This window comes from Hyla sarda, chromosome 13, assembly GCF_029499605.1.
Source record: "Hyla sarda isolate aHylSar1 chromosome 13, aHylSar1.hap1, whole genome shotgun sequence".
Lineage (NCBI taxonomy): Eukaryota > Metazoa > Chordata > Amphibia > Anura > Hylidae > Hyla > Hyla sarda.
The window spans coordinates 21008545-21022366 of record NC_079201.1 but is presented as its reverse complement, the minus strand read 5'-3'; the positions used below and the strand labels follow the sequence as shown (position 1 = coordinate 21022366).

Here is a 13822-nt window from a genome sequence, read left to right as displayed (position 1 = left end):
ATACCGACACGTTTCGAGCAGCTAGGTGCACCTAGTCAAGACCTAGACTAAACGTGCCGCCCCAATCTGTCCAGATTCTACAATCTCATAAAAAAAAAAAAAGTAAAACCCCGTCTATGTGATCGACTTTATACTTTAACTTGGGAGCAGTTTCCAATTTCATAATCGTTCGCAATACAATTACATAAAAATATATTTTGAAATTGGGAAGCCCCAAATTCCCTATCATCTTTTAAAGGGGTACTCAGGTGGAAAACTTTTTTTTTTTTAAATGAACTGGTGCCAGAAATTTAAACATATTTGTAAATTACTTCTATAAATTTTTTTTTAAATCCTTTCAGTACTTTTTAGCAGCTGTATGCTACAGAGGAAAATCTTATTTTTTTTAATTTCTTTTTTGTGTTGTCCACAGTGCTCTCTGCTGACATGCCTGTATCACGAACTGTCCAGAGCAGGAGAAAATCCCCATAGCAAACCTATGCTACTCTGGACAGTTCCTGACACGGACAGAGGTGTCAGCAGAGAGCACTGCGGTCAACACAAAAAAGAAATTCAAAAACTAAAGAATTTCCTCTGTAGCATACAGCTGCTAAAAAGTACTAAAAGGATTAAGATTTTTTTAATAGAAGTAATTTACAAATCTATTTAACTTTCTGGCACCATTTCATTAAAAAATAAAAATAAAATTCCACCGGAGTACCCCTAAGTGAGTAAACTGTGAATATTTAAAGGGGTACTCTAGAGGGGAAAACAATTCAAATCAACTGGTTCCAGAAAGTTATACAGATTTGCAAATTACTTCTATTTAATAATTGTAATCCTTCCAGCACTTATCAGCTGCTGTATACTACAGAGGAAGTTGTGTAGTTCTTTCCAGTCTGACCACAGTGCTCTCTGCTGACACCTCTGTCAGAGTCCGGAACTGTTCGGAGCTGGAGAGGTTTGCTAGGGAATTGCAGTTCCTGACATGGACAGACAGGGCAGCAGAGAACACTATGGTCAGACTGGAAACACTAATTGGCAGACACAGGGCCAAATATGCACCTATGTATAAATTGTGGTATGCCAAACTGCACATGACTGATCTACTGTACACGTGTAACTAATTTATTGAAGTTTTTGTTTTCTTTTTACAGCACGAAGTAAAATATACTTCAAGATGTGATTGTAGATCGGCATTACCCAAGTTTACATGGTAAGAAAGCTGGTAGGTTGCTCTATGTATCCTTTAGAAGATCTCCCGGTTGCTCCTTAGATATTAGCCATATTATTGATTCTGTCTCTGGGGGGCATCCCCTTAGGAATGAGAGGAGAATCCACCATATTAGACCTTGTCCATGTATTCCGAGTTATTGTCCTCCTAAAGAAAAATAAAGAGACCCATTGGAACGTTCCATTGTGTTGGGAATCACGGCAGGTAGTAGATCCTCTGGGCCTGTGTGGAAGGAGACTTGAGCCGTGCCAGGGTGCGGGGTCTAAGGTGCCACTGGTTTTCACCAGAGCCCACTGCAAAGCAGGATGGACTTGCTGCGGCAGGTGGCACCCAGGTCGCTACCCCTGGCACGACTCGTCCACACAGGTGGCGACTGGCAGGACGTGTTGGGATGGCAGAAGGTCAGGCAGGAACCACAGGTATAGGTTAGGTAGGGTAGCTAGGAACGGATACACAGTAACAGGAACACAGGATTTCACAATGGCATAGACAACCAAAGATCTGGCAGGGAAAGCAGGTAGGAGCAGATACTTATGGAGCAGGGACAGGTGCAAGCACTTTAATTAATTGGGTAGTGGCCCTTTAAGAGAAAGAGCTCCGGTGCGCCCGCGCCCTAGAAGGCTGAGGCACGCGCGCCGGAGCTGCAGGGACACCAGGGAGCTGACACAGAGGACGGTGAGTGACGGGCTGAGACTCGCATGCGGGCACGTCCCGCAATGCAAATCTCATCCCCGTCCGCAGCGGGGACAGGGAGCGCCTCCGGCCGGGGCGCTACTGTAACACATTTATCATCACCCCATCCGTAATATTTTGTAAATAAATTAAATTCTTGGCTTAGGTTCAGGGGTCAAGTGTGGGCACTCACCCAAGGTTTCCACTCAAGTGCTGGTCCTGTAGGACTCATGCTAATGGGAAAAGTGTTCCTGCTGTAAAAAAAAAAAAAAAAAAGTGCAGGAACTCTGTTCCCACACGTTCCTGCAGGACTTGAGCCCTGTTTAGGTTCCTCTAAAGAGCTTCTTTTTTTTTTTGGGCAAGTCTGAGGAACACTCCTGAGAAGACTTCTATATAATGTAGATCAGTGGTCGGTCTCAAACTGTGGCCCTTCAGATGTTGCAAACCTTCAACTCCCAGCATGCCCGGACAGCCAACGGCTGTCCGGGCATGCTGGGAGTTGAAGGTTTGCAACATCTGAAGGGCCACAGTTTGAGACCGCAGATGTAGATGGTTGTACTTGGGTTCCTGATGTTTGGCACTGCCAAATTTGATAACAACCTAGACACATTGGCATCGTATTCCCGTTTCTGGCGGTGGACCTCCTCCCCCAAATGTCATTGTGAGGCTGAGATATTGTATTAGTTATACATTTTGTGGACACCAACACCTAAAATCTCCATCTTACTCTCTCCAGAGCTGCATCTATGACACCTGATGATGATCCCTTTACATAATAACAGTGAAAACAAGACGTCCTTGTTGGTAGTTGAAGAGGAAGGCCGAAAAACAGACCCTTCCCCATGTGTGCTTGGCATTATACCAGTGATATACTATAGCGTACTGCTTGGTCTTGGTTTACCAGGTAAGTGTGGTTGTATCCGTGCATTAACACCGTTAACTTAAGTGGTCATTCTTATTAAAACTAATTTTTGCTATTGCGCTCCTTATGGTAAATCTAAAATCATTCTAATGTATTTTGTTTAACCCCTTAAGGACTCAGGGTTTTTCCGTTTTTGCACTTTCGTTTTTTCCTCCTTACCTTTTAAAAATCATAACCCTTTCAATTTTCCACCTAAAAATCCATATTATGGCTTATTTTTTGCGTCGCCAATTCTACTTTGCAGTGACATTAGTCCTTTTAGCCAAAAATGCACGGCGAAACGGAAAAAAAAATCATTGTGTGACAAAATCGAAAAAAAATACGCCATTTTGTAACTTTTGTGGGCTTCCGTTTCTACGCAGTGCATATTTCGGTAAAAATGAGACCTTATCATTATTCTGTAGGTCCATACGGTTAAAATGATACCCTACTTATATAGGTTTGATTTTGTCGCACTTGTGGAAAAAATCATAACTACATGCAGGAAAATTTATACGTTTAAAAATGTCATCTTCTGACCCCTATAACTTTTTTATTTTTCCACGTACAGGGCGGTATGAGGACTAATTTTTGGCGCCATGATCTGAAGTTTTTATCGGTATGATTTTAGTTTTGATCGGACTTTTTGATCACTCTTTATTCATTTTTTTAATGGTATAAAAAGTGACCAAAATACGCTTTTTTGGACTTTGGAATTTTTTTCCGCGTACGCCATTGACCGTACGGTTTAATTAATGATATATTTTTATAGTTCGGACATTTACGCACGCGGCGATACCACATATGTTTATTTATTTATTTTTTTACACTTTTATTTTTTTTATGGGAAAAGGGGGGAGATTCAAACTTTTATTAGGGAAGGGGTTAAATGACCTTTATTAACACTTTTTTTTACATTTTTTTTGCAGTGTTACAGGTCCCATAGGGACCTATAACACTGCACACACTGATCTCTCATCCTGATCACAGGCGTGTATTAACACGCCTGTGATCAGCATTATCGGCGCTTGACTGCTCCTGCCTGGATCTCAGGCACGGAGCAGTCATTCGGCGATCGGACACCGAGGAGGCAGGCAAGGGCCCTCCCGGTGTCCGGTCAGCTGTTCGGGATGCCGCGATTTCACCGCGGCGGTCCCGAACAGCCCGACTGAGGAGCCGGGTCACTTTCAGTTTCACTTTAGAAGCAGCGGTCAGCTTTGACCGCCGCTCCTAAAGGGTTAATACCGCACATCGCCGCGATCGGCGATGTGTGGTATTAGCCGCGGGTCCCGGCCATTGATGAGCGCCGGGACCGACGCGATATGATGCAGGATCGCGGCGCGATCCCGCTTCATATCGCGGGAGCCGGCGCAGGACGTAAATATACGTCCTGTGTCGTTAAGGGGTTAAAAAAAATGAAGTTTCCTATGTTTTATTTGTGTTTAAAAAAGCTGCCACTATGTGTCTCCCTACTTGTCCAGAGCACATTTCCCCCCATCTTTAGCACAGACTTTGGACTCCTCCTGGCCTGGCAGAAGTCCAAACACAGGAAATGCAGTCTGGAGTGCTGAGGGGGGTGTGTCCAGCCTTATCCAATCATAGCTCCTCTCACACTTAAATGGGCACTCTCATTAAAACTAATTTTTGCTATTGCACTCCTTATGGTAAATATAACATTTTCTAATATAAAAAACAGACCCTTCCCCATGTGTGCTTGGCATTATACCAGTGATATACTATAGCGTACTGCTTGGTCTTGGTTTACCAGGTAAGTGTGGTTGTATCCGTGCATTAACACCGTTAACTTAAGTGGTCATTCTTATTAAAACTAATTTTGCTATTGCGCTCCTTATGGTAAATCTAAAATCTTTCTAATGTACTTTGTTTTAAAAAAAAAATGAAGTTTCCTATGTTTTATTTGTGTTTAAAAAAGCTGCCACTAGGTGTCTCCCTACTTGTCCAGAGCACATTTCCCCCCATCTTTTGCACAGACTTTGGATTCCTGCTGGCCTGGCAGAAGTCCAAACACAGGAAATGCAGTCTGGAGTGCTGAGGGGGGGGGTGTATGCAGCCTTAGCCAATCATAGCTCATCTCACACTGTACTGCTCTGGGCTGTGTGTAGCAGAGTGAGGGAGAAAGTTCTCCCCTGTGTGGCTTCAGATGATGTCATGCCTTCTGGGGAACGCCCCTTCCCAGTCTGTGAATCTGACTGAGACTGAGCAGAAAATACCGAGCAATATCAAGGTAGAAAACTAACAAATAATAAAAATAAAAGCAGGGGGTGGTTTATCATGATGGGGGCAGTGACTGGGGAGGATTATAACATTTATCAAGTTAATGAGAGGTACTCTTTAAAGACTTTGGGGCCATTGTTGGGTGGAATTGGAAGCACCCTGAGAAGCCTAAAGACTGTGCAGGTCTCTCAGCCTAGTCAACCTAAAGGTAGTTGTAGATTCTTGATCACCAAGACATGGAGGTTGTCATATCTCCGACTCTCTTACCAGTGACACCAAATATTCACCAAACACTTCAAATGTGATTCCATACCCAATGCAAAAAAATATTAAACTTGCTTCACTTGATTAAAGCAGTACTCCGCCCCTAGACATCTTATCCCCTACCCAAAGCATAGGAGATAACATATCTGATTGCGGAGGTCCAGCTGGAGCGCCAGAGACTCGTGACGTCACCCCATGCCCCCTCAATTCATGCTATGGAAGGGGTCGTGGTGGGCGTCACGCCCTCTCCCATAGACTTGCATTGAGAGGGAGGGTGTGACATCACGAGGGGGCGTGGCCATGATGTCACGGGCCTCCAACACCACATCGCTAGTCATCATTAACGGAGCGCAATTCGCTACGTGCACCGGATGACTGTGGTGCTACAGCAGGAATCGCGGGGGTCCCACGATCAGATATCTTATCCTCTGTCTAGGGATGGAGTGCCCCTTTGTGAGAAGACCATCCCCTTATCCAGACCAGATTTTGTGTGACAGATTTTCAGGGCATTTTCTTTGAGAAGACAACCTCCAATTTTAGGTGTTCTTTTTAAAGAGATTTGATAGTAGATTTTTCTATAATGCCCTGTTCTCTGTTTCTTCCCCCTTCTCATTGCATGTTGTCTATTGTTGTGCCCACCACAGATCACACTTACTCCGCAGCCTCTAGACGTCTATGGGGCAGCTCTAGGGCACGGGCAGTAGAGCTACAGCACAATGGAGCCGTGTGCTTCTATATGTCCAATGCTGATCTATACAATCTGCAGATCAGCATTGGGAGGGGGAGCATTCGGCCATCACCGGAGGGCCTCTTGTCTAAAGTGTCAGAAAAGCCTCAAAATCAGCCAGAGGAACCGAGCGCAGTGCTGGATGGGGCGTATGGGAATACCCCTTTAATACTTCTTACACATTCATTTTAACTGTTTGTATTCCTCTTCCCCTTTCTTATGCCTCATTTGTCTTCTTATTCATTTTTTTTCTTTTTCCTTTTCTTTGTTTTAGTTTTTCATTTCTATTTCTATTTTTCATTTTTAGTTTTTTAGTTCTACTTTCTCTCATTCTACTTTTTCTTCACTTTCTACCTTAGTATTTCTTAGTATTTCTTCCATGTTCCATTTTCTTCCTTCTTTACTCCTCCATATTCTTACCTATCCTTCAATTTCTACTTTTTACATTTTTTATTCTTTTCTTTTTTATTTTCTTTTCTGCTTCTGTTAGTATCTTCCTTTTTTCTTTCATCTTTTCTTCTACCTTTTTTGCCTCTTTTTTCTTCTTTTTTCACTTTTTCCTTCCTTTTCATCTTTCTTCCACATCCTTTTTCTTCTTCTTCTTCCCTTTTGTTCTTTTTTCTTCTTCCTTTTACTTGATTTACCTTCTCTTTGTTTCTTTTCTTTATGTTACCTTTTATTTTTCCTCTTGTTCTTCCCCTTTTGTCATTACTTTCTTGTCTTTTTCTTCTTCTCTTTTCTTTATTTACCTTCTTTTTGTTTCCTTTCTTTATCTTTCTTTTTCTTCTTCTTCCATTTTTGTTCCATCTTGTTTTTTTCTTTTTTTTTTTCTTGATTTACCTTCTCTTTGTTCCTTTTCTTTTCCTTTATATTCCGTTTTCTTTTTCTTCTAACTCTTCGCTTTCTATTATTATGTTTCTTTCTTGTTATTTATCCTCTTGCATTTTTATTGACCTTTTTTGTTCCTTTTCTTTATCTTCCCTTTTCTTTTTCTTCTTCCCATTTTTTCTTTATTTATTCACCTTTTATTTTGCCTCATTACTCCTATAAGTCATGTCTTGCGCTCTTCCTGCGTACGTGGGACGTGTTTGTGTAATTGTCCATTAATTACATTCATCTACATCGCCCCAGTAACACGGAGCTGATTACGTGGAGGACGAACGATAATTAGCTTATTATTCCTGACTCCTTTATTAAATGCCTGTAAAATGTTTCAGGGAGTGGGCGGAATATATATATGTGAAACGTTATTTGTCAATTGATGCTGGAATCACGGACCAACTGCATTGGTCTAGTTAACCCCTTTAAGATTGGTAATGAGGGGCACTTAGCCTCCAACCTGAATGCACAATGAGTAAGCACCTTGCACAGCGCCCTGAGCACGTCTGACCCATTAGGTGTATAAAGGTCACATATATGTTTTATGCAACAGATAAGATCATTACATACTGTAGGCTGGGGACAAATTGCACAACCATCTTGGTATACTTGATAAAAAAGGTAGCTACAATATAATGCATTAACCCTTTCACTGCCAGGGGTTTTGGGGATTTTTGCACCAGATAATCTTCACATTTTTGACATGTTCAAATCACTAAATAGGAAAATCACACTAAACCCCCATGCCCATTTATCTTCTGAAACTAGACACCTGACGCATTTTTAGAATGTAAAATAATGAGGATTGATCCAGCGTAGAAGTTACAAAAGTTAAGATGCTTTATTAAAGAATCATTATAATGTAGTGCTTAGGCTGAACAATTCACCGGAACCCAGAAAGCCAACATGTTTCTGGTGCCGCCGCACACTTAATCATGGGAATACACTAAAGTTCTGTTTTAAAATGGATGACATGGGTGTGTACGTCTTGATAAGGTCTAGAACACACCTATTAAAGTGAAAGATAATGTGTACAATCTAAAATGAATAACAAAATACAGTAAATGCCAATATTAACTAGATTACAATGTGACACAGAAGGCATTATCATCAGTAGAAGCTTATTAATAATTAAACTTAATTAATTTGTCTATAATTGAATCCTTTTGATAATGAGTGACTAAAATAAAAATCCAATATATCTCTCTATCCAAGAAGGCGATTGAGGCCGACACCCCGAGGTGATAAACTAAATTTCTCCAAAGCAAAGATATTAGAACTTGTAACATCCACTCTGATGTACACTAAGAAAGTGTTTTTAATCCCATGAGGGACTGCGCCAAAAATCTTTACTTTGGAGCAAGTCAGTTTGTCACATAGGGGTCGTGACCTCAAACATCTTTTATGGATAGAGACATATTGGATTTTAAATCTAAACACTACTTATCCAAAGGGATTAAATTATAGACACAAATTTATGTTTCATTATTATTACACTTCTACCGATGTCAATACAGGTCCTTGTGTCACATTGTAATTTAGTTATTTATTTAATTATTGGCCTTCACTGTATTTTCTTATTGCTTTTAGATGTTTGACCATTATATAACTTGTATATGGTATTTTTCAGCAGATTTCTGCTCTACAGGCTTCATCTATAATTTGCAGGTCTCTAGTAGCTGGTGGGCAGAGCTCCCTCCTCCCCTTCCATAGACTTGTATTGCTTGTCTTGCAGAAACGGGACAAAGCTGAGCTGATTTTTAGTGTGGAATAGGTCTGACAGAAGGGGGGGGGGGGTAGAGGGTAGAAGCTTGATAACAGGAGAACGAAGCATTTTTTTCTAATAAGATATATATCAAAGTTTCTTATACTAGCTTGTACTAATGATCTATGCAAAGATTGTTCAAATGACAGTGTCTATTAAAAGGGGTATTCTGATACATTTTGAAACCAAACTGCAGCCTGTTGTGTATGTAACATAAAACTACCCCATATTCTCCTCGCCCGGTTTGACTCTCCGTTGCTCATGTTTCCATTACGCTAAGGAAGCGTTTTGAAACATCATAAGCAGAGCAAGTAAAATGAAATCCAAACTTTTTTTTCCTGAAAAGAACCTGCGAAAAAGGCAGCATAGGGCCTGGAAATGTCACTGGAGACCCTCTTATAGGGTCACAGGACATACAGTGACCCCCCGACCTACGATGGCCCCGACATACGATCATTTCAACATACGATGGCCTCTCAGAGGCAGCATCAACATACGATGCTTTTGTATGTCGGGGCCATCGCATTAACGGCTATCCGGCAGCGCAGACTGCTTCAGCTGCCACCGGATAGCCGTTTACGGTGCCCCGTGTGGTCCGCTGACGATCACTTACCTGTCCTCGGGGCTCCGGCGCGTCCTCTTCGGGATCCCCTGCATTGTCGGCGCTCTCCTCCAAAGTCATCACGTCGCTGCGCACGCCGTCCTGTCATCTAATAGGAGCGGCGTGCATAGCGATGTGATGGCGACGATGGAGAGCGAGGATGCCGGGAAGCAGAGGCCTTGCCGGAGCGTCGGGGGACACCCCGGGGTGTCGGTGACGGTCCGGAGCGGCGGGGACATGTGAGTACAACCTTTAATACCAGTGGTCTTCAACCTGCATATGGTCTTCATCATATTTGCAGCTATATTGATAAATCTTGAAGCTGAGCTCAGACGCGCAAATCTACTTAAGTATGAGAACAGCACAAGCCTAAGGCGATCCACTCCAAGACAAGGCTTTATTGTCTAGTTACCATGCACAACCGCTGCCCCGCGCCTTTCTTGCTGATTCAGTTTAGTCCCGTAATGCAGTTACACGACACAGCACTGACAGCTGTCCTATGAATTACGTATACTGCCCATGACAGACAGGGGGAATATATTTGCCCCCAGGCATGTGCAAAAGGAAACATATCCCCTATTTATATCTGAAATGTTATTTTAATGCATTTCCTACAATATATGTGCATGCGTCACTCTGCAGACAAATACCCGCACACCGCAAGTGTGATATCCCCGGGCTATAAAGTGATGATCATCTAAACCTGTACAAGGGGAATAAGTGATCCGGAGCCTCTAGGATTCATGTCGCTGTCATGTGCAAGGACGGCTTCACGGTAGATGGCAACCTGTGTGGAATTTTTTTATATTTTTTTGCCGTGGTCGGTCAAGTTACAAAGAGCGATAGGGTCATCACAGAAGACCATTACTTTAGTGGGCCCAACACCTTGTGCTGCCAGGCTGCCCGAGACAGTCCCAAACCCCGGGACAGCCACTGGTACTGGGACACCACACATACATACATTAATTTTACAGTCTTCGTTTTTTTACAGCCATAACATTGACATGCCCTCTTTTCCCACCATTTACAACTCAAAAATGACACTTTTTTCCAGCCATACTTTGGCATCTATTTAAGGCTGCATATTGCCCATAATACATCCCAAGTTAGCCATCTTATAGACTAAAGGTTTTACTGTAGCCCCCAAAAAGCTACAAAATAACTACAAATACAGCTGACAACACTGTAAGAAAAACAAAAAAAGCAAAAAAAAAAAGGCTCAAATAAACTACAGCCTTATACAGTGAAACCTCTTTGAGAAGACCACTTAAAGTGTACCTGTCGCCAACAAAAACTTTTGATATAATGTAGATAATACCATTATATGTATATTTGCAATTTACATTGATAAAAAAATGGGTGAAAATTTTTTTGGGGTGAAAAAATTGTGTCCCTGCAGCTATTGCCTGTGTGTCGCTATGAGGAGTCCAAATACAGGAAGTGCGGGCAGGACAAGCAGGGCTCTGTGCAGACTCCTGGCTTGTCAATCATCTTGCTTTGGGAGCCGGGAGCGTGTCACAGAGCCTCAGTGTGCAGAGCCCTGCTTGTCCTCAGTGTGCAGAGCCCTGCTTGTCCTCAGTGTACAGAGCCCTGCTTGTCATCACTGTACAGAGCCCTGCTTGTCCTCAGTTTGCAGAGCCCTGCTTGTCCTCAGTGTAGATAGCCCTGCTTGTCCTCAGTGTACAGAGCCCTGCTTGCCCTCAGTGTACAGAGCCCCGTTTGTCCTCAGTGTACAGAGTTCCGCTTGTCCTCAGTGTACAGAGCCCTGCTTGTCATCACTGTACAGAGCCCTGCTTGTCCTCAGTTTGCAGAGCCCTGCTTGTCCTCGGTGTACAGAGCCTTGCTTGTCCTCAGTGTGCAGAGCCCTGTTTGTCCTCAGTGCATAGAACCCTGCTTTTCCTCAGTGAACAGAGACCTGCTTGTCCTCGGTGTACAGAGCAATGCTTGTCCTCAATGTACAAAGCCCTGCTTGTCCTCAGTGTACAGAGCCCTACTTGTCCTCAGTGTACAGAGCCCTGCTTGTCCTCAGTGTACAGAGCCCTGCTTGTCCTCAGTTTGCAGAGCCCTGCTTGTCCTCAGTGTAGATAGCCCTGCTTGTCCTCTGTGTACAGAGCCCTGCTTGTCATCACTGTACAGAGACCTGCTTGTCCTCAGTTTGCAGAGCCCTGCTTGTCCTCAGTTTGCAGAGCACTGCTTGTCCTCAGTTTGCAGAGCCCTGCTTGTCCTCAGTGTACAGAGCTCTGCTTGTCCTTAGTGTACAGAGCCCTGCTTGTCCTCAGTGTACAGAGCTCTGCTTGTCCTCAGTGCACAGAGCCCTGCTTGTCCTCAGTGCACAGAGCCCTGCTTGTCCTCGGTGCACAGAGCCCTGCTTGTCCTCGGTGCACAGAGCCCTGCTTGTCCTCGGTGCACAGAGCCCTGCTTGTCCTCGGTGTACAGAGCCCTGCTTGTCCTCAGTGTACAGAGCCATGCTTGTCCTCAGTGTGCAGAGCCCTGTGTGGTGTCCCGGTACCGTCTTGCATCCAGTACCTAGTGTAAAGGTCCCCAAAGTCAGAGTAACTACGTTCAGGTAGGGTTCCTCAGGTGGGACAGCCCCTAGTCGCCTCTCCTTAAGTCTAACTTGTATAGTAATAAATGTATATATTAGTAATTCTATTTGTATTATATAGGAATGTATAGTATTTACCTTGTTCAGCGTCACAGGACCTACGGTCATGTGACCAAGCTAGTACCTTAGGAGGTCCCTGGGTCACGTGTTACCCAGCATTCTCTGTAATGGTGATTGACATCCGTATGGACCAATTAGCTTTAGTCCAGCCCCTGCCCATATAAGGGAGCTGCGTCCAATTATTGCTCTCTTGGGTTGCTGCTCTCGTGGATACCGGACTAACAGGACGGTGTGCTACGCAACTTTCAACGACACGCTAGGCCTCAAAACCTACGGCCTCAGCAGAACCAAAAATCGTGAGTCTTATTCTAATTCCTGCTAATGCTAGCGTGACTACTGGACCGCAACTAATTCCCCTAAATCCAGTGGAGCAGCGCAATAGTCTAGAGACTCTTAAAGCTAAAGTCCCAACCATTGTCAGTCTCCAAAAGGAAACTGTATTAATGAGAGACTGTTATGTTGTTGAAGTATACAGAAAATCTTCAGTAAAGTTAACGTTGTTTACAGAAGCGTTTTGGTTGTGGACAATCCATCATTACTACCTACCTAAACTCAGTATCATCTACCTCCCTATCGTTCTAGGGAAGGGCAGCGGTAGGAAAAGCTTTATTGAGGAGCCCTCACCCTGGCGACATGAATAGCAAGGGTTAACAAGCACTCTTTATTACCTGCACAGCTACACTCCCCATATCCTACACCCCCCAAGCTACCACATAGCTTTTTGGTGTCTTACGAACAGGATACGGGTGTGTGCCTCCAGCTGTTGCCACCAAGTAAAGTGTACTCCCCCCTAGGTGAAAGACTGTATTAATGTATTATGAATCACCTGCTAAAGTACGGGACATTACTGTTGGTGCGGTGTGCAGAAAGTGCTCAAGAAAAGTAAGGGGGGAGGAAAAAAATACTGCGGAGCCGCAATTCACAGCGCAAGGGGTTAAGGGCATAGCTAGTCCTTCCCGCACGTGTGATCCTGAAACTCAGCCCACCAATGCCTCCGGAGCCGCGGCGGCCATCTTAGTGGAGTCCGGCACAGGAAATTTGCAGACAGACCTAGCGGGTGCGGAAAAGAAACGTAGAGCTGGGCTGAAGACTAAAAAGGTTAAAGAACCGGCCCAGTGTAAAGTACTGAAGCACCAGATCGCTAAACTAAAATCCTGGTTGCACGATATTCAACTTCCGATCGTCGCACTCAAGTTGCAGGTCAGCGCACTCAATTTCCAGATCAACGCTCTCAAGTTCGAGATCTACGCACTCAAGTTCCAGATCAGAGAACAGCTGCGTCTCTTAAAGGGGCCGACATTCCCGAGCTTCATTTAAAGGGACAATCCCGTTTGCTAAGATGTCGGATCCCACAGTGGCAGTACCACTTCCAGGACCTGCTCCACCACCGGATCCTGATCTGGTGCCTGTCCCAGCGTCACCTGCACCCCTAGTTAGCAAGATGGTGATGCTCCAGTGGTTTCCTCAGGGGAACCAGCACAGCTAGCAGGGCAGGCCCAACCGGATACATCCCCCGCCGCTGCTCTGACCTCCAGGGCACCTGCGGCCACTCCTGTCTTCTTAGGGAACCCTGTTCTCCCACATTATAGTGGGGATCCATTTACGCTGAGGGATTTTAAAGAGAAGATATCCAGCCTCTTCGCTTTTTATGCTTTCTCCCCTCATCTACAGGTGCATTTACTTACTGGACAGTTGCAGGGACCTGCATTGGAGGAGGTACGCACATGGCCATCGGCCGACAAGGCTACAGTGGAAAAGATTTTTGAGGGGCTCTATCAAGTGTTCGAGTCTCACTCCCCCTCTGAGGTACGTTTAAGATTGTATGAGCGACGACAGAAGACAGAAACCAGGTGAGACTCTCCGGGCCTATGCTGTGGCCCTGCAGAATGCCTTAGAAGCA

At 44.1% G+C, this 13822-nt stretch overlaps 1 protein-coding gene across 2 annotated transcripts in view; it reads left to right on the top strand.

The window, feature by feature from the left end:
* GPR142 (G protein-coupled receptor 142) overlaps positions 1 to 13822 on the top strand; it is a 104856-nt gene that overhangs the window by 23066 nt on the left and 67968 nt on the right. Inside the window, exons 2-3 of one of the 2 annotated variants that reach the window (XM_056549909.1) lie at positions 1137 to 1195; positions 2622 to 2789. In XM_056549909.1, coding sequence (XP_056405884.1) covers positions 2642 to 2789 — 148 coding nt within the window. In that variant the 5' untranslated portion in view covers positions 1137 to 1195; positions 2622 to 2641. Of the gene's footprint in view, positions 1 to 1136; positions 1208 to 2621; positions 2790 to 13822 lie in introns of both variants that reach the window. The other variant, XM_056549910.1, reaches the window with a different exon arrangement.